The sequence below is a fragment of the Rhinatrema bivittatum genome, chromosome 11, assembly GCF_901001135.1.
Source record: "Rhinatrema bivittatum chromosome 11, aRhiBiv1.1, whole genome shotgun sequence".
Lineage (NCBI taxonomy): Eukaryota > Metazoa > Chordata > Amphibia > Gymnophiona > Rhinatrematidae > Rhinatrema > Rhinatrema bivittatum.
Window position 1 is genome coordinate 20,636,340 of NC_042625.1, and position 27,018 is coordinate 20,663,357.

At 46.0% G+C, this 27,018-nt stretch overlaps 2 protein-coding genes across 5 annotated transcripts in view; one reads left to right on the plus strand and one right to left on the minus strand.

Moving 5' to 3' along the window:
* The window catches only part of LOC115100635, a 42,146-nt gene extending 34,952 nt beyond the window's left edge, over window positions 1-7,194 (minus strand). Inside the window, exons 1-2 of one of the 2 annotated variants that reach the window (XM_029619267.1) lie at window positions 7,071-7,194; window positions 1,057-1,239 (exon numbers count right to left, since the gene is read on the minus strand). In XM_029619267.1, the coding sequence (XP_029475127.1) occupies window positions 1,057-1,176 (120 nt within the window). In that variant the 5' untranslated portion in view covers window positions 1,177-1,239; window positions 7,071-7,194. Of the gene's footprint in view, window positions 1-1,056; window positions 1,240-6,807; window positions 6,870-7,070 lie in introns of those variants that run through there. The other variant, XM_029619268.1, reaches the window with a different exon arrangement.
* A 78-nt stretch (window positions 7,195-7,272) lies between these two features.
* The window catches only part of ZCCHC8 (zinc finger CCHC-type containing 8), a 59,814-nt gene continuing 40,068 nt past the window's right edge, over window positions 7,273-27,018 (plus strand). Inside the window, exons 1-4 of one of the 3 annotated variants that reach the window (XM_029619266.1) lie at window positions 7,273-7,489; window positions 9,913-9,958; window positions 10,382-10,456; window positions 18,249-18,354. In XM_029619266.1, coding sequence (XP_029475126.1) covers window positions 7,303-7,489; window positions 9,913-9,958; window positions 10,382-10,456; window positions 18,249-18,354 — 414 coding nt within the window. In that variant the 5' untranslated portion in view covers window positions 7,273-7,302. The other 2 variants (XM_029619265.1, XM_029619264.1) reach the window with 2 other exon arrangements.

A 27,018-nucleotide genomic window follows, 5' to 3' on the forward strand; every position in this document is an offset into this window, starting at 1 on the left:
CAGACCGTGGAGCTTCTTGCCTTTCCAAAATTTGGATGTGTCGTTTCCGCACACTCAAGATTTAAGGTGTTTGGATGTGAAGCGAGCTTTATTGCGTTATCAAAGTCACCAATAGTTTCAAGGTGTCTGACCATTTTTTGTTGTGCTATGGAATGGTCCTAGGAACGGGCAGAAGGCATCAAAGTCCATGATTGCAAGATGGTTGAAAGAGGCCATAAGCTCAATTTATATCTGAAAGTGGCGTTCGGTTCCAGAGGGATTGAGAACTCATTTAGTTCGCTCTCAGGCGTCTTCTTGGGCTGCCAGTTGGTGTCGCCCCAAGAAATTTGGCAGGTGGCTACTTGGGAGTTGTTGCACGCTTTCCCCAGACATTGGCTGGATGTCCAAGACCCAGAGACCAAGGGTTTTGGCAAAAATGTTCTTCAAGCAGGACTCTCACAGTCCCACCCTAATTAGGGAAGCTTGGGTACATTCCCGGAGTTTGGACTGATCAGCTATGACCAGGAAAGGAAAACTGGTTCTTACCTGCTAATTTTTGTTCCTGGAATACCACCGCTGTCCCAAGTCCCACCTTGTTTGGGGGAGAGCCCGCTCATGTTTAGGTTAGAGTCTTGGTTCTATATAGGCTGCAGAGCTGCTTAGGTTTTTAAGTTGTTTTCCTATTGTGGAATTACAGACAGGGATGATCAGGTTCAATCTTTTTGCCCTTGCTCATTTGTAGAAATGTATTTGCATTAATGTTGCAAAGGTTTAATCTTGGCTTGGATACAGGTCAATCGTGAGGGACTGCAGGTGGCACTCCAGGTTATAGGGCAGTGTCAGTAAAGCTTTCTTTGTCTTCCTCTACTGGAAGGGAGGCAAAACCCAGGAGTCTGGACCGATCCGTGGTATGCCAGGAAAGAAAATCAGCAGGTAAGAACCAGTTTTCCTATTCCCTGACTGCACTATTTAGCATGAAAATTGAATACATATGTGATATTCAGGTTTGAGAAGTAAAATCTTCTACCTTTAGCTTATGAAGACATCAGCAAGTGAAGCACCTTTAATATAACTTACCTCAGCCTGATACTGGTGGCAAAGTTGGAAGGAAACAGGAGAGCAGAGATATAAAAATCTGAGCTTCCTCCTACCAACATTCCACTCTGGAAAATGCAATGTTGAAAGTTCAAGCGTCATGCTTTTCAGTTCTTTACAACCTTCTCAAGCAGTAAAAAGACTATTTCATATACATAGGGACACCTGTGAATGGAGAACCAAGAACGCCATTAAGCATCCACCACGTAATAGCTTACACAAAAAAGAAAAGCCTCTAAAATCACATGTACTTTACAAAGATAATACCAGACACTTAAATTCATTTTAAGACAGTACCTTAGTCTTTTACAAGACTGGATTTAAAATTTCAGTACACACAGCTCTTGGAGAAGGAGAGGTGAAACTCCATCCCCCAGAAAGCAGCAGTGTGGAGGGAATCTGTCTCCATTTTTTCTTCCCTTACCGCTGAGCTGATTCCCACCATAAATCCTAGAAAAGTCAGCACAGCTCAATCAGCAACAGGCCTGGATGGCAATCATACCTAATAAAATTGTGTTAGGCAACTGCTTTTATGTCTATATTTATACAGCTATGAACTTTTTACCTGCCTGCATCAGTACTGCTGCATGATAATTTAGAATGTTTGCTTTGGTTTAATTTTCTAGTGGCCAATGTTGAAATTTTAAAGGCCGACCCTTTAAGGCTGCGCACAGATCTGATTTTCAATACAACACACACCTAAAAGACCATGAACTAGAGCCACTAACTGCAAATAATGCTGAATTTCTATTGCATAAAGCTTGATTTCCATATCTTCTTGCAGCCCTTCAGGATTGGAATTTAAAATCCCCCCTCTGGGAAGAAGTAAGATGGGAGAATTAGATGTATAGCAGTGAATGACAGACAGACTTAATTGATATCTCAGAGACATGGTGGAAGGAGGATAGCCAATGTGGACAGTCGCATACCAGGTACAAACTATAATCGCAATGACAGCACGGAGCACCTGGGAGGAGCGGTTGTGGCGCTTTATGTCCAGGATGGCAAAGAGGTCCAACCAAGGATAAAAATCCTGCATGAGTACTAATGCACAATTGAATCTTTATGGGTAGAAATCCCTTGTGTGTTGGGGAAGACTTATAGTGATAAGAGTATACTACCGTCCACCTGGTCAAAATGGTGAGACGGACAGTGAAATGCTAAGAGAAATTAGGGAAGCTACCCAAATTGATAGTGCAGTAATAATGAGAGACTTCAATTACCCCAATATTGACTGGGTAAATGTATCATCGGCTCATGCTAGAGATATAAAGTTCCTGGATGGAATAAATGCAATTTTTATGGAGCAATTAGTTCAGGAACAGACAAGAGGGAGCAATTTTAGATCTAATTCTCAGTAGAGAACAGGATTTGGTGAGAGAGGTAATGGTGGTGGGGCCACTTGGCAATAGTGATCATAATATGATCAAATTTGAATTAATGACTGGAAGGGGGACAGTAAGCAAATCCACAGCTCTCGTGCTAAACTTTCAGAATGAAAACTTTGATAAAATGAGAAAAATTATTTTAAAAAAAACACTGAAAGGAGCAACTACAAAAGTAAAAAGTGTGCAAGAGGCGGGGTCATTGTTAAAAAATACCATTCTAGAAGCACAGGCCAGATGTATTCCACACATTAAAAAAGGTGGAAAGAAGGCAAAACGATTACCGGCATGGTTAAAAGGGGAGGTGAAAGAAGCTATTTTAGCCAAAAGATCTTCATTCAAAAAGTGGAAGAAGGATCCAACAGAAGAAAATAGGATAATGCTTAAGTGTTGGCAAGTTAAATGTAAGACATTGATAAGACAGGCTAAGAGAGAATTTGAAAGAAGTTGGCCGTAGAGGCAAAAACTCACAGTAAAAACTTTTTAAAATATATCCGAAGCAGAAAGCATGTGAGGGAGTCAGTTGGACCGTTAGATGATCGAGGGGTTAAAGGGGCACTTAGAGAAGATAAGGCCATCATGGAAAGATTAAATGATTTCTTTGCTTCAGTGTTTACTGAAGAGGATGTTGGGGAGGTATCTGTACTGGATGGTTTTCATGGGTAATGATTCAGATGGACTGAACCAAATCACTGTAAACCTAGAAGATGTGGTAGGCCTGATTGACAAACTGAAGAGTAGTAACTCAGCTGGACCGGATGGTATACACCCCAGAGTTCTGAAGGAATACAACAAATGAAATTTCAGACCTATTAGTAAAAATTTGTAACCTATCATTAAAATCATCCATTGTACCTGAAGACTGGAGAATAGCAAATGTAACCGCAATATTTAAAAATGGCTCCAGGGGCAAACTGGGAAACTACAGACCAGTTAGCCTGACTTCAGTGCCAGGAAAAATAGTGGAAAGTGTTCTAAACATCAAAATCACAAAACACATAGAAAGACATGATTTAATGGAACAAAGTCAGGCAAGTCTTGCCTCACAAGTCTGCTTCATATTTTTGAAGGAGTTAATAAACATGTGGATAAAGGTGAACCAGTAGATGTAGTGTACGCGGATTTTCAGAAGGCGTTTGACAAAGTTCCTCATGCAAGGCTTCTAGAAAAAGTAAAAAAAAGTAATGGGATAGGTGGCGATGTCCTTTCGTGGATTGCAAACTGGCTAAAAGACAGGAAACAGAGAGTAGGATTAAATGGACAATTTTCTCAGTGGAAGGGAGTGGGCAGTGGAGTGCCTCAGGGATCTGTATTGGGACCCTTACTTTTCAATATATTTATAAATGATCTGGAAAGAAATATGACAAGTGAGGTAATCAAATTTGCAGATGATGATACAAAATGGTTCAGCGTAGTTAAATCACAAGCGGATTGTGATAAATTGCAGGAAGACCTTGTGAGACTGGAAAATTGGGCATCAAAATGGCAGATGAAATTTATTGTGGATAAGTACAAGGTGATGCATATAGGGAAAAATAACCCATGCTATAGTTACAAAATGTTAGGTTCCATATTAGGTGCTATCACCCAAGAAAGATCTAGGCGTCATAGTGGATAACACATTGAAATTGTCGGTTCAGTGTGCTGTGGCAGTCAAAAAAGCAAACAATGTTGGGAATTATTAGAAAGGGAATGGTGAATAAAATGGAAAATGTCAATGCCTCTGTATCGCTCCATGGTGAGACCGCACCTTGAATACTGTGTACAATTCTGGTCGCCACATATCAAAAAAGATATAATTGCGATGGAGAAGATACAGAGAAGGGCGACCAAAATGATAAGGGGAATGGAACAGCTCCTCTGAGGAAAGACTAAAGAGGTTAGGACTTTTCAGCTTGGAGAAGAGACGGATGAGGGGGGATATGATAGAGGTGTTTAAAATCATGAGAGGTCTAGAACAGGTAGATGTGAATTGGTTATTTACTCTTTCAGATAATAGCGTAGGGGGCACTCCATGAAGTTAGCATGTGGCACATTTAAAACTAATCAGAGAAAGTTATTTTTCACTCAACGCACACTTACACTCTGGAATTTGTTGCCAGAGGATGTGGTTAGTGCAGTTAGTATAGCTGTGTTTAAAAAAAGGATTAGATAAGTTCTTGGGGGAGAAGTCCATTACCTGCTATTAATTAAGTTGACTTAGAAAATAGCCACTGCTATTACTAGCAACAGTTACATGGAGTAGACAGTTTTTGGGTACTTGCCAGGTTCTTATGGCCTGGATTGGCCACTGTTGGAAACAGGATGCTGGGCTTGATGGACCCTTAGTCTGACCCAGTATGGCATGTTCTTATATATAGCACCATAGTTTGCAAATTCTATCGGTGTAGAAATAGGGACTGGCTAGCATCCAGCTCTTTGATTATATGTATCTTGACAATTTCCCCCCACACTGCCAAGTGACCTACTTTCTACAGCAGTGATTCTCACCAGTGTGTTGCATGCTACCTGGTCTCTTGTTGCTCTTCTCCTCACCTTCCTTCACCAAGTAAGAGGCAGACATTCTTCCACTGCTGCTTTTGCCATGCAGGCTATCAATGTTCAAACCCAGCTCGACAGGAACAGCAGCAGTATTCATTGATGCTGGAAACTGCACAATGACCAGGAAGTGGAAGTGATGTGCAGCAGGGCAGGCAGGAAGAAAAGGCCATGCTGCATTGAAAAGTAGTGGTAGTATAGGCAGCAGCCCAGTCTGGAGCAAAAAATGAAGGAGCCAGCTATCAGCAAGGGAGACAGCAGCATTAGCCCCCCCAAGGACAATAGGATTCTTCTTTCTTGGGCCGTGGAGGTTGGAGAAGGCTGCTGCAGCTACCCTTTGTGCTCAAAGGGCTAGCCAATGTATAAGTGAGAGAGAAAGAGAACATGTGTGTGATTAAGCGCCTGTGTGTGAGATAGAACATGTCAATGACTGAGTGGCTATGTGTGATTGACAGACCAGTTGGAGAGATGAATGATGTTTGAGAGACAAAAACTGGTCCCGAGGGTGTGAAGAGAGACAGAGACTGGTTGTGGCCTCTAAGGAAGAGGACTGTGAGAACAGAGCTTCAGCAGCCACTGCTGCTTCTATTGCGTGCTACTGGCCTGCAAAGGAAAGGAGTAGGATAGCTCCTGGCAAGGGTAATTAAAGGTAGGTCTTTAAGTTCATTTTTCTTGAGTGACTGCCATTTTAATTATTGGATATTATGTAATGTGTTTGCTGTTTTGAAATATTTTATTGGTGTTTGGAGAATTTTTATTTGTTAGATGTTCTGTTCAGCAGCTGTTTTCAAACATTTATTCGTTTAAAAGTATTGGTGTGGAGATCTATAGCAGCTGGGCTTGTTCTGTTTTCCTAGTTGGAGATGTATTGGTTAAGGCCTGCTTTAATATTTGTAGTATTGCCTTTTTACAGGTAGGGTTGTTACGCTTTGAGTGCATGCCCTAAGGCAGGTGTAACTTTGTGCGGATTAATGTGGGTGCATTATTGCTGTTCTAATCTACAGGGAGATGTTAGGTCTAGCGTGGATTTAAAACATCCTGTCCCTAATGCATTTTGCATCATTTGTAGTTATATTTCAAGCACGATTCCAAATACTAACACCCCCCCCCCCCCCCAACCTGCATTTAAGAAGATAAGAAAATGCCATACTGGGTCAGACCAAGGGTCCATCAAGCCCAGCATCCTGTTTCCAACAGTGGCCAATCCAGGCCATAAGAACCTGGCAAGTACCCAAAAACTAAGTCTATTCCATGTTACCATTGCTAATGGCAGTGGCTATTCTCTAAATGAACGTAATAGCAGGTAATGGACTTCTCCTCCAAGAACTTATCCAATCCTTTTTTAAACACAGCTATACTAACTGCACTAACCACATCCTCTGGCAACAAATTCCAGAGTTTAATTGTGCGTTGAGTAAAAAAGAACTTTCTCCGATTAGTTTAAATGTGCCCCATGCTAACTTCATGGAGTTGCCCCCTAGTCTTTCTATTATCTGAAAGAGTAATAACAGATTCACATCTACCCGTTCTAGACCTCTCATAATTTTAAACACCTCTATCATATCCCCCCTCAGTCGTCTCTTCTCCAAGCTGAAAACGTCCCTAACCTCTTTAGTCTTTCCTCATAGGGAGCTGTTCCATTCCCCTTATCATTTTGGTTGCCCTTCTCTGTACCTTCTCCATCGCAATTATATCTTTTTTGAGATGCGGCGACCAGAATTGTACACAGTATTCAAGGTGCGGTCTCACCATGGAGCGATACAGAGGCATTATGACATTTTCCGTACTTGTAAAAAGAAATGTCTTTCACCTTAAAACATCAGGCCCACAGCTATCCTCACTTAAGAGTGGGTCCTTCCTGGCTTTCCATCATAGCAGAACCGTAAAAAAAAAAAAAAACCACAACCACTACCTCTGTAAATTTTCTTCCTTTAACTTGCACGAACATAAAGGTAAATTAAAAAAAAAAATTTATTAGACTAACACGACAAAGCAATCACCGTCCTGTTAGTGGGAAATAATAAAAAATCGTACATCAAAACAACAAAGGGGAAAAAAAAGCAAATCTCCTACCTTTTTCGCGACGGAATCAGAGTTTAAATACTGGGCGAGGCAAAATGATGTAATCAGGTGTGCGACAATTGTGAAAGTGAGGCTGTTCGTCCTTCTCTCCGTACGTCATCGTTGCGCAGAAACGTGACCCGGGGACGCGCTCACCAGTACGTGACGTCACACGCAGCCTCCGCCTTTCACCTTTGCCCCCTGCCCCCGGGCGTCTCTGCGTGCCTCTGGAGGGGCTAGGAAGATGGCGGGGGTGGACTTCGGGGACAGCGAGCTCTTCGAGCAGCTGGACGACAGCGCCACTGCCCCACAACCCGTGCACATCCGTTTCGAGGAAGAAGAGGAGGGGGACGAGTCGGCGGGGGCTTCGGAGGAGCTGCTTGAGAGGCTTCGGCAGTGCGAGGAGACCATCATGCAGCTGAAAGCAGAGAATATCCTTCGCGTGCGTGTGTGTCGGGCCGCGAATCAAATAGGGCCGCCTGATGGGTTATTGGTTGCGGCGGGCATGCTTCTCCGTTACCACCTCCGGCTGTGTTTCACTCTCTGGAGCCTGCTGGCTATCTGTTGACTGGACCCACGGTTTAAGGTTTCGTTTCTTCAGCGCTCGTCTTCCGCCTCGGTTTCGGTTCTTTCGTGGCTCTTCCTATTGGCAGTGGCCGATTCCTAGCTTCCGTGTTTATACTGCACGGCCAGTAACAGCATACTGTATTGTAACCGTTTATACCCTTAGCTTGTCTTTACACATGTAGTAGTAGTTACTTTTAAAGTGGCTTGGTTTACGGATGGAGGCTTATTTTCAAATTGTAGAAATTAAAAAAATGTTGCACTGGAGAATTGAGAGAGTTTTTTGTTTGGTTTTTTTTTTAAATAAAACCAAATCGAAAACGTAAGTGTTTCTGTGGGGGATTTGTATTGCCCAGCTTTATATATGTGCATGCATAAAAGTAGTTTGTGTTTTTTACACTAAAACTACCATGCAAATATTTAAGGCCGGCTTTATTAAAGATTTTTTTTCCTTTTCTCATGGGAGAACAGTAAATCAGGCACTTAGTTTAAAAATTAGACACAACATGGGGTGAATTAGCACAATTTTCACACCGCAAAAAGGTAAACAGTGGAGTGCCTCAGGGATCTGTACTTCGACTGGTGCTTTTTAATATATTTATAAATGATTTGGAAAGGGGTACAATGAGTGAGGTGATCAGAGTTGCGGATGACACAAAATTATGCAGAGCAGTTAAATCTCAAGCGGATTGTGATGAATTGCAGGAGGACCTTGCGAGACTGGAAGATTGGGCTTCCAAATGGTAGATGAAATTTAACATGAACAAGTGCAAAGTGATGCATATAGGGGAAAAAAAACCCTTGCTGTAGTTACATAATGTTAAGTTCTATCTTAGGAATTACCACCCAGGAAAGAGATCTAGGCGTCATAGTGGATAATACATTGAATTTGTTTACCCAGTGTGCTACTGCAATCAAAAAAGCAAACAGAATGTTAGGAATTATTAGGTCGGGAATAGCAAATAAAACAGAGGATATCATAATGCCTCTATATCGTTCCATGGTGAGACTGCACCTTGAATACTGTGTGCAGTTCTGTCACTGCATCTCAAAAAGGATATAGCTGCACCGGAGAAAGTGCAGAGAAGGACGACCAAAATGATAAGGGGCATGGAACGGCTGTCCTATGAGGAAAGGCTAAATAATTTAGGGCTGTTCAGTTTGGAGAAGTGGGGATAAGATAGAAGTCTACAAAATCATGAAAGGACTTGAACAAGTTAATGTAAATTGCTTATTTACTCTCTCAGATAATAGAAGGACCAGGGGGCCCTCCATGAAGTTAGCAAGTAGCTCATTTAAAACAAATCGAAGAAAATTCGTTTTCACTCAGCACATAGTTAAGCTCTGGAATTCATTGCCAGAGGATGTGTGGTTACAGCAGTTGGTGTAACTGGGTTTAAAAAAGGTTTGGATAAGTTCCTAGAGGAAAAATCGATAAACTGCTATGATGGTAATTAATAAGTAATAGTAGCTTGTGATTTATTTAATGTTTGGGTACTTGTGACTTGGATTGGCCACCATTGGAAACAGAATACTGGATTTGAAGAACCCTTGGTCTGACCCAGTATGGCATATCTTATGTTCTTATGTTTGAGTAGTCGCACTAATCGTGAAGGCTTGTGCTAATTCGTCCCCCTTTTATGTCTGTTACGGTGTTTTCAGTATATGTGCGCACACTTTTAAAAATTAACTTTTAGGTTGCGTAAGCTCAGAGACAGTTTTATATACCCTTTTTCATTGCTTAAAAACTTTCCTTTAAATAGTTGACCAGAAACTGATTTGAAAATAGGACCATGAGGTTTACTACTGTATTTTTGTCCGTGAGATGAGAATTTCATTGCTTCACTGTGGTGGTGTTAAGAAATGCCTGAAAATATTTTTACCCAACAAGAACAAGCTTAAAAGGACACTGTTAAGATCGGTACAGTAAGAGAGAAAAATTCTTGAAATAGTAATATTTCACCTCACCTCTTAATCCTGTCTTACAGTTACTTTTATTCAGATTGCAGATATTTCCCTTGAAAGTCGTCTTCTCTAACACATAATGGCTTTCACAATAGGATTTGGCGTTTTCTCAAAAATTAAAATATGAATACATCTGCACTCAATTTTGAAATGTTTTTAAATATAATCTTGTCAGGTGCAAAGTGACTTCCTATTGAGTTTATGACCCTGTGTATTTTTATAATGAAACACACTAAAAAGGATTTAAAGCTTTGTCCTATAACTGTTAGCTTTCTTTTTTTTTGCATTTAAATTAACTAATTATTATTCCTTAACAATAGTTAACATCAAGAACTCCGAGAAGAAAAACTGAACATTTTGACTCGACCAAGGTATACTAACAGGGGCAAGCAGAGGACCATGCTCTATGGTCACATTTTCAGAGGAATGTAATGCACAAAATGTTTTTGTATTTGTGTACTGCTTTGATATTGGTGCATATATTTCCCAATGCTTTTGTGATTGCAGATCAGTTTGAGATGTCACCTGTTGATATGAATGGAGTAAGAAGGGACATCACATGGTGTCATCTGCAATAATGAAAATGGAAAAAAAATGATAGAAATATAGAAACTTAAAACATTTTTATAAAGAGGATGTGTTGTAAAATTGTTTTAATGCTGCTAGGTGTAAATAATCACTAAGCATATTTTATTTGATGGCTATGCAGATTTCTAGTTTGATGAAATATATCTGCTTTATTACTAGGCTAAACAAAAAGCAAGTATAATAATTTGTTTACTGTGTGTTTTTAGTGGACTGTCTGTGGATAATCCTAAGCTGGATGGACCTTTGTTAGAGATCTTGTTTCTGAACAATGATATTTCAAAGTAAGTAGTTTTTGTATATGAATTCTTTTTTGTCTTTCTAAATTAGTGGAATTAAGGGTCAACAGACAGGTTTAGGTAGGATCTTTTTATTGGAATAACTTAATAGATCTGTGACAAGCTTTTGAGGGTTATGTTTGACTATAAGTGGATAGGTTTTAAAGTTATCCAGCCTTGTGTGGCTGGATAACTTGCGACTTAACCAGGTATCTTTGAAGATATCTGGTTAAGTAGTACTGCAAGTTTAAAAAAAGGAAAGTAGGCCTGTAGCCTGCTTCTCTATCCCCTCCCCACCTCTAAATTTCATAATGGCCCTACTGGGCCATACACCCCATCCGCCCCAAAGCCACCCTAAATGTGAAAAAAATGTCACAGCATTCTCAAGTTGGCCCACCCTAACTCTCTTCCTTGGATTTGTTTTTAAATCATAATCAGGCTGAACACATTCCCACCCCAGCCCTAAAAATCCTAGCCAGAAGCAAAGTATTCATTTAACCGTGCCCGGGGCTACCAAAGCTGCTTCTGACTGAAACATAAGCTTCCAGCGTTGAGGATGGGTAAGTGCATACCTCGCTTCTGGCCGGAGTTTTTAGGATTAGGGGGATGGTGAGGGTTCTAGGACATAGAGGTTGTGGGTGGGTGAACTGTGTGGGGGGTGGGCAGTCTGATTGGACCCCACAACAATTTTTTCATATTTAGGAGGGTTTTGGGAAGTACATGGCCCAGCAAGGCAATATATGAAATTTTAGAAGGGAGCGGGAATTGGGCTGCAGGTATGCTTTCCATTAATTTAATTTAATTTTTTTTTTTAACTTTACAGTAGCAAGTTCCCTGTACTTACCCAGATCAGTCCAGACTACTGGCTTTTGCCTCCCTTCCAGCAGATGGAGACAGAGAAAAACTTGTAAAGCACCCCCTCTTAACCTGGTGTGCTGCTTGCATGTGCACAGTATTTCTCTGTCTCCAGCAGATGGAGGAGGTGCAAAACCTGCGGTCTACACTCTAGGCTTAGGTATAGGCTAATTAAAAAAAAAAAAAGAAGAGAATAGAGGATAACTTTTAAAAAGGGCTTTAGCAGAGTGTAAAGTTTGTTTAAAAAAAAAAAAAAAGAGCGGAGGAGCTCTGCAGATCGAGCAGGGGGTCGGCAGGTCTCAGGGAGTCTATCCCCACTGGTAGCAGGCAATATAGGAGCGGGGGTTGGTGATCCCGCAGGCTCCTACACGGTAAGGCTTTAGGGGTGATACCAGTAGTCCGGTCCCTCCCCCTCAGTCCCGGTCGGCTGGGGGGAAAAACATTTTTTTTATATAGGCCGAGCCTTCTTCTGGGAACTCAGCCTTTCGCCAGGGTTAGACGCTGCGCTGCCTGCGGGAGTTTATAACCCTGTGTGCATGGCCTGCGGGGAGTCCGATTTCCGGCTCTCCCGCACTGGCCTCTGTCTTAGGTGCCTTCCGGAGTCTCGGAAACGGCAGGCTGATCCATTCCTGCTAAGCGCGGGAATGGCAGCCATCTTGGAAACTTTTGCCACGGCAGAGGTCAGAGCTTTAGGGGGAGGAGAGCTCCCTCCTACACTCTCTCCTGTCCTCGGCAGTCTGGAAGACCTGCGGGAGCGGCCCAGAGAGGACTCGGGCGGTGATCTTGATCCTTCTCCGCCGGGGGGACAGTGTTGAGGACTTCTCCCTAGACTTTGTCCTCCTTATGCACAGGGCTTTTCTGGCCACACAAGCTCATCAGAGGGATCTTGCTGTGCAGGGGCGGCCCTGTGGGTCCCCCAAGTAAAGTATCGAGATCTCAGGACCCCAGGGGCTTTGAGAGTAGCGAAGCTCAGGAGCTCCTCCCTGCCTGGGGTGGGAGTCTCTGTCTCGGACCACTCAGGAGAGGGCTCGGTGGATGTGTCCCTGGCTCCTCCACCCCCCGCTGGTGGGGATCTGGATGAGGACCTTGGGAAGTCTGCTCCTTTAGAAGGCGATGACCCTAAGGTGGTCCGCCTGTTTCACAAGGGGGAATTAGACCACTTATTCCGTGGGTCTTGGCGGAGCTCGGAGTGGACCTTCCCCCCAGAGGTGCCTGCTTCAGGGCTGGTGGATCCAGTCTTAGCTGGGTTGTGGGGTCCTGCCCGGACTGTTCCTCTTCATCCCATGCTCCAACAACTGATGACTCGAGAGTGGGATGTTCCCAATGCCGGCCTCAGAGTGGGGCGGACGACGGAGAAGTTATATTCGTTGCCTGTGGAGGTCATGGAGCTCCTCAGGTCTCCCAAGGTGTGGACACTTCGCTGTCGGCGGTCACAAAGAGGACTACGATCCCAGTCACTGGAGCTGCAGCCTTGACGGATCTTCAAGACAGGAAGTTGGAGGTGCTCTTAAAGAGAATTTTTGAGGACTCCGCCCTGGGCATTCAGGTGGTGGTCTGCAGTAGCTTTATGCTCCGAGCCAGTTTGCGTGGATCCAACAGTTGTTCCCTGTATGTACCAGGATCAGTCCAGACCGTGGGTTATGTCCTCCTTCCAGCAGATGGAATCAGAGCAAAAACTGAGAGGGCGGTCCCTCATGACTGGTGCGCCCTCTGTAAACCTTCAGTATTTTTCTGACTCCAGCAGATTTGGGTTGCACCTTCGGTTCTCCCATTTTCTTTCTGTGAGAATAGTCTTTGTTGATTTATTTCTCCTGTTTCTAGTTAACACTTTTTACTTGGATGGATCTTATTTAAAAAAACAAAAAAGAAAGGCAAAGGCTTTTCATTGTAGTTAACTTTTCAAGAGCTTCCAGCTCAGGCAGAGCACCTGGAGGCAGCGGTTTCCTATGGGGCAGATGCATTATATGACCTCCTGCAGACTTCTTCCAGGACTAAGGCTTCAGCAGTCTCCGCCCGGAGACTCCTTTGGCAGCGCAATTGGTCGGCTGATGTCTCTTCTAAGGCACTGTTGGGCTCCTTACCTTTTAAGGGAATGTTCCTTTTTGGAGAAGATTTGGAGCAATTGATTAAGTGTCTGGGCGAGAATAAGGTTCACAGGCTGCCGGAGGAAAGACCGAGGCTCTCCAGAGGATTTTCTATGGCCCTCACTCAGTTTTGGGGCTAAAGAAGATTCCGGCAGAACAGGACCCTGGGAGCAACTCAGCGGCAACCCATTGGCAGGGCCCAGCCTTGGTCTCATTCCCTTCGAGGCCGACGACCTGGAAGGGAAGGTGCCGGATCCACTTCACTTGGGGCCAAGTCAGTACAATGAGATGCGGTCGGCCCATTCCTCAGTTCCCAGAGTGGGAGGACGGCTGTCCAGATTTTATGAGGAATGGGTCAAGATAACAACAGATCACTGGGTTCTCGAGGTCATAAAACACGCGTTGGAATTTGCTCTGCCCATCCGAGACCTGTTTCTAGTGTCCCCTTGCGGTCTACGCAAAGGCCTATTCGAGCGTCAGACTCTCGACTGGTTCCTAACTGAGGGCCATCGTACCCATCCCCCGGGCGGAATGGCTGAAAGGGTGTTATTCCATCTACTTCATCCCCAAGAAGGAGGGATCTTTCCGACAGATTCTCGACCTGAAAAAGGTCAAAGGAACTCTCAAGTTTCAGCGTTTCAGGATGAAGACTCTGCACTCAGTTATAGTGGTGGTCTGCAGCGGCGAGTTCTTGGCTTCCCTGGACTTGACCGAGGCATATTTGCACATAGCCATCCGCAAGGATCATCATAATTTTCTGCGCTTTGCTATTCGGTCTCGCGATGGCGCCTCGTACTTTCACCAAGGTGGTGGTGGTGGTAGCAGCAGCCCTTCGGAGGGAGGGTGTGCTAGTTCACCCGTACCTAGACAACTGGCTCATCTGGGTGAAGTCGAAGGAACTGTGCGAGGCGGCGGTCAGGAGAGTTGTGGGACTCCTGGAATCACTGGGATGGGTTGTAAATCAGGCAAAGAGCAACCTTCTCCCGTCTCAGGTGCTGGACCTCTTGGGAGCCCGATTCAATACCCAGTTGGGGAAGGTTTTTCTCCAAACAGAATCACCAAGTTGATGCAGTAAGTCAGTTGCCTGTTGTCGCTTCCGATCCAAATGGTCTGGGACTACTTGCAAGTCCTCGGTTCCATGGCATCCACTCTGGAGTTAGTCCCCTGGGCGTTTTCTCATATGAGACCGTTACAGAGAGCATTACATTCTCAATGGGATCCAAAGTCGGAACAGTTTCAGATCCCATTGCCGCTTACAGAATCCGTAAGATCCAGTCTTGGCTGGTGGCTGATCCCAGAACACCTGTCTCGCGGGGTGGATCTCCAGGTTCCTCAGTGGATAGTGGTCACCATGGATGTCCGGCTGGGGAGTGGTCTGCCAGTCACAGGCGGTCCAAGGAGCCTGGTTGACGGAGGAGTCGCAATGGTCCATCAATCACCTGGAGATGAAGGCGATGCGGGTGCTGTCCGACAACACAACAACGGTGGCCTACATCAACCGTCAGGGCGGCACCAGAATTTGTCCGGAAGCCACAGAGGCGACACAGCTCATGGTCTGGGCGGAGAAGCATCTCGCCGTTCTTGCAGTGTCTCACATCGCAGGCACAGACAACGTACAGGCGAATTACTTGAGTAGACAACGGATCGATCCCGGGAAGTGGGAGCTATCCGAGGAGGCGATGGCCCTCATCGTTCACAGGTGGGGGGGGGTACCCCATCTCGACGATGATGACTCAGAGGAACACCAAGCGGGCGGCTTCAGTCGCTGGTGAGAGTACGGAGCCGAGGGGGTCGACACCTTGGTTCTTCTGTGGCCTTCCAGGATTCTGCTTTATATTTTTCCCTCCGTGGTCGTTGGTCGGCAAGGTTTTACGCCGCATAGAGGTTCATCCAGGGAAGGTGATTCTAGTGGCTCCGGGAATAGCCTCGTCGTGGACTTGGCCAATCTGGCAGTCGACAGTCGTTTTCGACTGGGTCACCCCTCCCACTTGTTACATCAAGGCCCTATATTGTTTGGTCAGGCGGATCACTTTTGTCTAGCGGCCTGGCTTTTGAGCGGAGGAGATTGAGGAAGAAAGGTTACCAGGAGGATGTGATAGCTATCCTCCTACAGGCTCGTAAATAATCTACCTCGTTGATGTATGGAAGGTGTACGAGTTATGGCGTAAGGAACGGGGGATCCTTCCCCGCAAGGCGTCTGTGCCAAAGATTTTGGCATTTTTACAGAATGGCCTAGCTAAAGGATTGTCTTTTAATTCCTTTCGGGTCCAGGTGGCGGTGTTGGGTGTCTCCTAGGCAAGCTTAATGGCAGTTCCCTTGAGGCCCATCCTGATGTGGTCCGTTTCCTTCGGGGGTGAAACATTTGAATCCTCCAGTCTGTTCGGTCTGTCCATCTTGGAGCCTGAATCTCGTTCTTAGAGTCTTGTGTGATGCTCCGTTTGAGCCCCTTAAAAGAGCTACTTTGAAGGATCTCATCCTTAAGACAGTGTTTTTGGTGGCTATTTGCTCAGCTCGTAGGGTGTCGGAACTGCAAACTCTTTCTTGTCAGGAGCCATTCTAACGCTTTATGGATTCAGGAGTCTCTCTTAGGACCGTTCTGTCCTTTTTGCCAAAGGTAGCTTCTTCGTTCCATCTGAAACAGTCTGTGGAGCTTCTGGCTTTCTCGCACCTGGAGTCTAATGCTCCGCATTTGAGGGAATTGAAGCGTCTAGATGTATGGAGAGCTCTTCTGCGATATTTAGAGGTCACGAATTATTTATGGGTTTCGGACCATTTGTTCATCTAGTGGAATGGTGCTAAGAAAGGAAAGCAAGCGTCCAAGGCACTATAGTTTGTTGGCTGAAAGAGGCTATCTCGACTGCTTACATTTGTCGGGGCCGGCTGGTTCCGGAAGGTTTGAAAGCACATTCTCTGCGCACTCAAGCCTCTTCTTGGACTGAATGTCAGTCGGTGTCGCTGCAGTAGATTTGCATTGGGGCAACGTGGAAGACGCTGCACACTTTTGCGCGTCATTACCATCTGGACGTTCAGGCTCCAGACGATGGCAGTTTTTGGCAGGGGTGTTCTTCAAGCAGAACTCTCAATGTCCCACCCTGTGGGGGCAAGCTTTGGTACATCCCAGCAGTCTGGACTGATTCAGGTACGAACAGGGAAAGGAAAATTAGTTCTTACCTGATAATTTTCATTCCTGTAGTGCAACGGATCAGTCCAGATATCCTCCCTTTAAAGAGCTTTATCATGAGCGTCCGCTTTGAGATTTATTTCTACTGAAGAAACCAAAAGAAGGCTACAGGTTTATTCGATATTATTAATCACTTTACCACTTTTCTAGTTTGGTTCTTGGCTTCATCTGCATAGTTTCTACATGTTCGCGGCACTGTTATCCTCTCCGTTCTTTCTGCTTTGATACTGTTTATACTGAGCACATGCAGGTAGCACACCAGGTTAAGAGGGGGTGCTTTGCAAGTTTTTCTCTGTCTCCATCTGCTGGAAGGGAGGCAAAACCCAGCAGTCTGGACTGATCTGTGGTACTACAGGAACGAAAATTATCAGTTAAACTAGTTTTCCTTTATTTGGCCTCACAAATTCAGATAACTTTAGACTTGCTGAGGTGGTTCTAAAGTTAGCTAGGGACCGATGCAATAAAAGCATGCGGTAAAACGGGCATTTGTGTTGAGCGCCTGTTTTCCTAACACTTGCACAGCCACAGCCAGTGGGCACTCGATACAGTATGCAAATTAGTGGCCATGCTAAAAGGGACGCGCAAGGGACAAATTGTGCTTCTCTAACTTTCAAAAGCATGGGCGCTCTGGAGACATGGCTATATGTGGGTTAGGAAAATGGATGCTCAATACGAACATCCATTTTATCCTGCCACAGATAACTCACGCACAATATACACACACGCCTGTAGCTTGTATATTGTGCGTGTCTCTTGTGTGCCCACAAATTTTTCTTTTTTTGTTGTTACAGAGCCCTTTCTTTTTCTGTAAATTTCAATCCCTGCAAGCAGTGGATCTTAGTTTTGCAATGATACTACCGTAAGTAGAAGGAACCACTGACAGCAGGATGATTTAACGCCAGCTCCGGGGCTAGTGTTAAGTTTCTCATGCTAACAAGTGTGCGTTGGGTGCCAGGGTTTTTTCTGCATTGGGGGCAATGGCATTTACATGTGCTGAGCACTATTAGCTACATGTTTGTTTGGACATGCGTTTTGGACACGCTAATCCCATTACTGCATCGGGAGTTATTCTAGTGCATCCAACCACGTGTTAAGCTGTCCGCTAGGCTGAGCACACTATATTCCATCAGCCTGTTAGTTGGATAAAACTAAAATTCAGCTACGTTAGCCGGGTAGCATGCCTGCGCAGGATCACCCTAGGAATGTTTCTGTTTTATCCAATTAGATTTTAGTTGGATGATGATTTTTCTGGCTAAAATCTAGCCCGATAAGTGTCTCAGAATTCAAAAACTGATCATTAAGCAGGATTAATTGTGAATATTTGCCTCAAAGTATTAAATTTTAAAATAATTTTTCTTTTTTTTTTTTTCCATTTTCTAGAATGGATTTGCAAACTAGCAGCACCATTTTGAGTCTGCAATTATCCAAAGTTTGGTGCATAGCAGTTTTTATTCTAAATGTAACTTAGTGTCAATTGGTATACTTCTAAAGGTGTAACCAAAAAGTTCGTGTTCATGTGTAGCTGTTAACTACAATTAAGTAGTGACAAAAGCTGAACTGCTGCAAACTGCTGTCCTTTCCTCTCCATGTCATGTTTTTCTATTCAGCTTGGATTATTTTTCAGTGAACAGAACTAGTCTAATTTGTAATAGTTGTTATGGCATGTTGTCTTATGCAGGCAGTATCGTCAGGAAGTTGAAGACTTTGTTTCATACTTACTTCAGAAATATGAAGAAGAGAAGAATTCAGATCCAGAAAAGACCTCATTTAATGTTAAGCCTCAGGTATTTAGCTCATTGTAAGACCTATCAGAGGAATATGTACAAACAACATACTTATTGTCCTTCAGACAGGACACTTTTTGCAGTAAAAGTGATACATTTGTCAAAACACTAAGCATCATTAATTTATAAAATATATACCTGGGTTCTGAGTTCCAAGAAAGTTTCAGGGGGTCTGCCAAGTTTAACAAAAGCAAATGAAAAATATAACAGAGTTCCCTGTATGTACCCAGATCAGTCCTGGGTTTTGCGTCCCCTCCTGCAGATGGAGATAGAAAGTTTGACTGACACTGTACATAACCCAGTGAGCCACCTGCAGTCCCTCAGTATTTCGCTGTCTCTAGCAGATGGTGTAAAACCAGCCTGGAGAGAGAGAGAAAAAAAAAGTTTTTAAAAGACAAAATTTCCTAGCAAGTAGCCAGATGGGTTATGTTCTCCCCTGGTAGCAGATAGAGACAGGGTCAGGTTTCTAAGCTGACGTCACCCTAGATTTACCCCTGCAGTGATCTCAGCCATTCAGTATCTCTCCGTCTCCTTGCAGATGTGGATTGTCTCTCCTATCGGGAATACAGTACTCTTTAGATGAGGAGAATTTACCTTCAAATTTCTACTTTTAAATTGGAGAAGATCGAGCCCCACTCTTCTGTGGTGATACCTAAGGGTCCCTCCCCCAATTGAGAATTCCTAGGGCGATTTCCAAGATCTCTCAGAGGTGCCTTGGTCCAGTAGCCGATTCCTGGCTTGGACTTTGCTGCTGAAGCAGCTAAAAGGCAGTGAGTGCAGGAAGCTGAGCGCAGCAGTGACGCCCGCCCCCCCCCCCCCCCCCCCCCCACACACACACACATACACACAGCCGGAGATTGTCTCTGTACTCAGCCGGTTAGCGCTGAACCCAGGTAAGTAGAGCAGAACTCCTCTTATCCAGAGACGTGGAAGGGCTTCAGTAAGTCTTTCCTCCGTCTCCTTGCTTGGCGTGCCACACAGACATCGTTCCCAACCCAAATAGGGCGAAGGAAGGGGGTTTCTGAGCATGTTCAGCGGCCCCCTGATGGGCTAGGCCCCGCTTCAGGCTTGGTGGGCACTCCAAGTGGCGGGCTGTGGCAGCGCCGTCTTGCATACGGTTTTGTTGCAGCACCATTTTCCCCCATTGTCTGTCGGTACTCGCAGTGCGGGCCAGCCTCATGTGCCTAACATGCACATTCCTGTGTGCATAACTGAGTGCAAACTACACGCACAACCGGCCGCTCAGATTTAGGTGCACCAAGGCGGGCCTGTGCGTGCTTGAGAGGCACTATCCGGATGAATGCGTCCCCACTGGGAGAGGGCAGTTCAGCGGCGCCTACCCCAGTTCCTTCTGAGCTAAATATGGACCCAGCAGCCTTCTCTTGGTTGGAATTCTTTCAGGGCGTTCAAGCCTTTGTTTAGGCGCAGTTGGCTACTGCCCCTGCCTGGCCAAGCCTCACCCTCCCAGCCCTATCAGCTTGCCTTGGGACATGCCTCACCTCACTAAGGGTATCCCTGACAAGGACCCGGACACCACAGACGACGAAGGGGATGCGGATTCATTGGGGGATGGGGAAATCTCACCAGGCCTGGAGCCATACCCAGACCATGCTTTAATTTTTCCACAGATATGAATTACCGGCCCTGGTCTCCCAGACCCTGGGAGTTCCTGGCACGGCCCTTTGTCAGAACCAAGGAAGAATCCCATCCTGGTGTCTCTAAGGAAAGCCTCTTGCTACTTTCCGATGCTGGAAGCCATCCAGGAGTTGATTGACCTGGAATGGGATGCTCCAGAAGCCAGTTTTAAAGGAGGTTGGGCCCTGGAGGCCTTATACCCTCTGGACCTGGCAGCCAAAGAACTCCTGTGTTTCCCGAAAGTGGATGCCCTGGTCTGCGCCTTCTCGAAATGAACAACTATTCCAGTAGAGATAGGAGCGGCCTTGAAGGATGCTCACGATAGGCGGTTGGAATCCATCTGTAAGATAGCCTTCTGTTGTGTCCGTCAGTCGCAGATGGCTGCGACTGCTCTGCCTTACCTCTTTTCTACCCTTTTCCTCCTCCTTGGGCAAGATGGCTGCCTCCGGTGCCAAGTGCCGAAACCCTCTGCGTCTCCAATTCAGCATGGGCGTCCCAGTCTGCCATGCTCCTTCCCATGGCCTAGGGCGCGCGCACGTTGCCTACGCCTATGTGTATACGTCATGGCGGGAACCTTGGGGGCATCCCCACCGCATGACGTAAATACCTCCGGGTATTTAAGCCTCCGCTACGCTACCTACTTTAAGTTAGCAAGGACTTCGGTTTAGCTACTCTGACCGCTCTAAGCTGCTCGCTTAGACGCCTCGCTACCCTCGGGGGCCTCTCGCTTCCAACTACCTTTCGGGGTTTCTACTAACTTGACAACCGCTCCTCGGGAGTGTCTCTCTTTATTTCAGGATCTTCTGTACTATCAGGTACTTGCTCCTCAAGGGTCTACTATTCCAGTGTATCCTGCACCACGGACCTTTGGTCCCACCATCTTCATTGCCAGGAAGACGCTTGCAGTAGGTACCTCTACGATCCGGTTCACCAACTCCACCCACCAGGCTTGGCTTATCCCGCACCACGGGTTCCTGTCTACCTTGAACATCTGGGTGAGACTTCTACATCTGAGACTGTCAGAACGTATTGGCACCTTGCCGGACCTCCAGTGCCTTTCCTTTCTGCCTCATACCATCTATCTACAGCAGTACAATAAAGCTTTCCACCTACAAGTGTCCGCTCTCTGCGATTAGCCTATCGCTGTGGTTCCCCACGGGGCCCCTTCCCATGGGAGGATTCATCTCCACTGCGACTAAGGGTCCACACAATGCCACAAACACAACACTTTCGATGTGACAGCAATGACACTGCAGATCACTTCCTGTTGTGCCCTGGTGGCTCATTCGTGTCTGTTTCTCTCTCTCTCGAGGCAGACAGTTCAGGGGCGCATACCAGAGAAACAGTCGAACCCGCTGCAGCCTTCCTAGCGGATGCAAACTCGGATCTAGTATGCACCTCAGCCAGAGGAGTAGCCTCAGTGGTGGCGGCCAGAAGACAGCTATTGTTGCGAAATTGGTCAGCGGATGTGATCTCTAAGGCGAACCTCACAAAGATGCCCTTTAAGGGATCCTTTCTATTCGGTAGTGAATTGGAAAAACTAGCCATTAAGTGGGGTGAATCTCCAGTGCCTCAGCTACCAGAAGATAAGAAAAAGAGGTCACAGTGCCCCTCTCGCATGAGGAGTCGGGCCAGGGGCTTCCAGTGCTTCTGGCCCTACAGAAACTCGTCATTTCAGACATCTTGGCCCTCGGGAAGGGCTCAGATTCAACCTGAAATTCCCAATGAAGTTTGGCTGACCCATCCACGGGACATGGAGCTACGGGGCCAACTATCCCTCTTCTTTCAGCAGTGGGTCGAGATCACGTCGGACAAATGGGTACTGGACTTCATACAAGAAGGATATGCTCTGGAATTTTGCAGTATCCCTCAGTACATGTTCATGATGTCACCTTGTCACTCCCAGCACAAAAAAAAGCTGGCAGTGGAATCCACATTGATAAGGCTCCTCAGTCTGAGGGCTATAACCCCAGTACCTACACCCCAAGTAAATACAAGGCGTTATTCCATCTATTTCATCGTACCAAAAAAGGAAGGGTCATTCTGACCCATCTTGGATCTCAAGAGCGTTAATCATCATCTGATGATAATTCACTTCCGCATAGAAACTCTTCGCTCCATCATAATGGCCCTACAAGCAGGAGAGTTCTTAACTCCCTGGACCTCTCGGTGGCCTATCTTCATATCCCAATCCGTTAAGGCTACCTACCCTTTGTGGTATTGGGCTGCCATTACCAGTTCCGGGCACTGTCCTTCAGCCTGGCAACTGCTCCCAGAGCATTCTCCAAATGCTTTGAGCATCTAAACAGAGAGCGAGGACTGAATTGCTATCAGACAGCAAGTGGCAGCGGCACTGAGGAAAGAAGGGATCCTGGTGCACCCTTACTTAGACGACTGGCTGATCCAGACGAAGTCATTGGAAGAGAGCCTCCAGGTGACCAGCAGGGTTAGGTCCCTCCTACAAGAAATTGGTTGGGTCATGAACATGGACAAGAGCAGCCTCAAACCCTCCCAGTCCTGGGAGTCCGGTTTGACACCAAGCAGGACAAGGTCTTCCTCCTTCCCTCAAGGATAAGGAAGCTGATGTGCCAATTGCGTTGGTTGACGAATGCGATACGCCCCAGAGTGTGGAGCTACCTCCAGGTCCTCAGCCTCATGGCATCAAGCCTGGAAGTAGTACCGTGGGCAAGAGCACACATGCGGCCACTCCAGTGCTCCCTACTGTCACATTGGAACTCTCTGTCAAGACTACTCGATCTGCCTCCACCTATCGATGGAAGTATGTTCTTGGCTCCAGTGGTGGCCTCAGGAAGCTCATCTGAGCAAGGGTGTAAGCCTATTCGCACCGAATTGGATCACTCTCATGACAGACGTGAGCCTCTAAGGGTGGGGAGCTTACTGTCAGGAACTGACAACCCAGGGGTGATTGATCGAGGAAGAGGCGCGCTGGAGCATAAATTGCCTGGAGGCACGGGTAGTTAGATAGCGTGCCTGCAGTTCAGCCCACAGGGGGGTCTGCATCAAGCATGACCACACTGATAGAACAAGCCTCACAGGCTTTATCCATCAGCATAGAAATGGCAGCCATTTTTGATTCCCAAGCAGCTTTGGTGGGAGAGGCAGGGTAATCCCCTCTTCAACTATTGCCGGTGGTTCTCTATCCCGCAGAGAGGCACTTGTACTGAGGAGGAGTCTCTGGTTCTGTAGAGGTCTTCTGGCAGCTTTAATTTGCTAATGCGCAAAGCGTGTTTAGCGAGATGCTGGCTCTTGGCCCCGGTCTCCATGGATTCTCAGCCAGTCAATAGGCCTGAGCTGCTGAGAAGCTCTTCAGTCCGATGATTTTCGGTGCCGGATTCTAAATGGATCCGGGCCTAAACGTGCTGAAGGTGCAGGCAGGCTTTACTTAGCCGTGTGGTAGGCCACTGCAGCTGTTCTTTTTTCGTGAGTGTAGGAGTGTGCGTGCATTCTCACATGTGGCAGTACATCTGCAACCTAGGCTTGAGCACATGTTTGCACAGGTACTTGAGCGCTTAAGGCCGTGACCTTGACTGGAGCACCTATTTGTGCAGTTACTCGTGCTCATAAGACTGCAACCTAAACTTGAGTGTGTATTTGCACAGCTACTTGTGCACATACGACCATGGTCTATACAAGCACATACGACCATGGCCTATACAAGCACATTTTTGCGCATCTACTTGTACACATATGACCACAACCTAGTCTTGGAGGGGTGTGCGTGTACGCCCAAGTGGCATTAGTGTGCGCACAGGAGGCAGCCTACAGCCAAAGTTCAGGAGAGCTAGTTGCCGGGCACGAACAGGTCCAAGTGCCTTGCTTATCTGTGAGACTTGCTGTCTGATAGCAATTCAGTCCTCGATCTCTGTTTAGATGCTGAAAGCGATTTGACTACTATAGCTTTTTCCCATGTTGGGACATCCCCTCTGCCTATGGTGTCTCTGGAGGGGGAGTGGAATTGGAGGAGAGGCAATGGTCAGTTCTCCTCCCTTGTTCCCGAGGGCAGAAACTTCCTGGAAAGATGTTGTAGAGAGCAAGGTTGGGCCTATGGACTCCAGTATAGATCCATCCTCCTCCTGGGTTGAATGTTTCCTGAGCCTGCAGACCTTTCTGCAGGGGTGCCCAGTGGAGGTAAAGCAACCTACTATATAGAGATCACATGCTCGGGCCTCCCATTTGTCAGTCATGGCGGGCAAACTCCTCAGGGAGGCTGTCCCTGGTAATGTTCAAGGGGGTGTGGATCATGACTCATCGGAGGATTCTGATAGGGAATTGGCTTCCTCACTTCTAGAAGAGGGAGAAATTGCATATGATTTAGAGCCACTTTGGACTCTTCAGATTTTTTCTTTTTTCACAATGTCTTGCTGAGTTTGTTGGCTCAGATCCTGAACATGTTCGGTGTGGCCAGAGGTTAGTTTTAAGTTAAGCATCCTGTTTCTTTTTCCCTTGGTATCCAATTCAAGAGATACTGGATTTATTGAAGGTAAATGCAGCGCTCAAGGTTCCACATGGAAACTCTGAGGTCCAAGTCTGATGTCTGTCATAGTGGCGGTACACAAGGGAGAGTTCTTGGCATCTCTCGCCTTGATAGAGGCATGTCTGCATATAACAATCAGGCTGGAGAACCAGATTCCTGGGTTCATGGTGCTAAGGGAACATTTTTGATTTCAAGCCCTTCCCCTTCGGCTGGTGACGGCTCCACGTGTCTTCACCGAGGAAGGTCTGTTGGTGTATTCATATCTGGATGACTGGCTTATTCATGCGAAATCAAATGACCTCTGTCAACAATCAGTACAAAAGATACCAATGCGCTTGAAATCTCTAGGATGGGTGGTGAGCCTAGCAACAAGCCATTTAGTCCTCTTACAAACTGTAAAGTATCTGGGAGCTCAGTTCGACACACTTACGGAGAGAGTGCTCATGGAGAGAGAATGCTGAAATTGCAGAGTCAGATTAGGCTTCTGCTAGAGCTTTTGGTGCCCAGGGTCTGGGACTATTTACAGGTCTGAGTTCTATGGCATTGACATTGGAATTAATGCATTGGGCATTCGCACATATAAGGCCTCTTCAGGGGACTCTTCTCCCACTGGAATCTATTATTGGAAGAATTTCATCTTTCTCTTTTGTTAGAGGGGGAAGCCAGAGAGTCTTTCGTGGTGCTTACTTGAACCAGTTTCGAGCATAGTGTGGAATTGGAGGTTCCGATTTGGATAATAGTCATCACCGATGCAAGCCTCTCTGGATGGAGGGCGATATGGTAAGATCAGTTGGTGCAGGGCAAATGGTTGAAATAGGAGGCGTCATGGCCTATCAGTCAGCTAGAGACTAGAGCGGTGCATTTCACGTTGTTTGCCTGTCTGCCAAGGTTTCGCAGCCATCCATTACGGATCCTATCAGACGGTATGACAATGGTGGACTACATCAACTGTCAAGGCGGAACCAAGAATCAGGTAGCGGCTCGAGAGGCCTGGGAGTTGATTCTCTGTGCAGAACAACACTTGGAGTGGCTGACAGTATCTCACTTCGCTGGAGTGAACAACATTCAGGCAGATATTATCAGTTGGAGAAAGTTAGACCCTGGGGAATGGGAGCTGTTGGAGGCAGCAATGTATCTTATTCACAGAAGATAGGGATATCCCGACCAAAGACAACACCAAGACGTTGCAGTTTTACAGCCCCTGAACAGAACATGGTACAAAGGAATCAGGGCTCTGGTACTGCCATGGACTCGAGGGATTCTTCTTTGTCTTCCCTCCCATGGCCTCTGGTGGACAAGGGATTACGGCAGATAGAGAAACATCCAAGCAACATGATCCTGGTGCTCCAGAGTCATTAGGATGACCATGCTTCCCAGATCTGATCAACATAGCCATAGACTGGCCCCTGAGATTCGGACATCAATCAATTGTTTTCCACCAGGGCCTAATATGTTTGGGTCAGGCAGCTAACTTCTGTCTCATGGCTTCACTTCTGAGATAAGACAACTGAGATGGAGGAGATATTCCGAAGCAGTTATTTTCACCTTCTACATCCTTGACTTATGTGCAAATTTGGAGGATCTTCAAGTCCTGGTTTGTTGCTGACAGAGTGCAGCCTCAGTCTGTCAGGCTACAGTGTCACATATTTTGGATTTTCTACAGAAAGGTTCTGTTCAAGGGGACTGGCCTTTAACTCTCTCTGAGCGTCCAGGTAGTAAAATTGAGTTCTCTCCAGGATAAAGTGCAGGGGTACATCCTGTCCGCACATCCGGAGGTTCTATGGTTCCTTCAGGGAGCTAAGAACTTGTATCCTCAGGTGCAGAACATTTGTCCATCTTGGAATCTGAATCTAGTCCTTAGAGGATTGTGAGAGGTTCAGTTTGAACCACTAAGCTTGGTTTGAACCACTAAAGGGAGCTACAGTTAAGAACTTGACTCTTAAAGTGGTTTTCTTGGTAGCCTTTTTGTTCAGCCAGGAGCATTTCGGAGCTCCAGGTGCTGTCATGTAGAGATCCCTTCCTACAGATGTCTGATTCGGGGGTATCTTTATGCATGGTGCCACCTTTTCTGCCTGAGGTAGTTTCTGTTCATTCTTAGTCAGTAGAGCTTCCAGCTTTTATGGATTTGGATTCCTCTTTGCCTCATGCAGAGGAGCTTAGGCTCTTAGATTGGAGGCATGCTTTATTGAGATATCTAAAGGTCACTTATGATTTCATAGATGGTAATCACCTCTTTGTACTGTGGAGTGGTCCAAAGAAGGGAAATGAGTTGAACTAAGGTGGATGATGGAAGCAATCAAGTCGACTTACATTTCTAAAGGGCGTCCGCTGCTGTGGGTTTTAGGGGCACACTTGACGTGTTCTCAGGTGACTTCCTGGGCTGAGTCACAGCAGGTGTCTCCGCATGAAACTTGCTGGGCGGCTTGCAACATTGCTAGACATTATTGCTTGGATGTTGGGGCTTTGGTTTCCATGTGCTTTAGTGAAAGTGTTCTGTGAGTGGAACTCTCCATGTCCCACCTGAATTAAGGGGA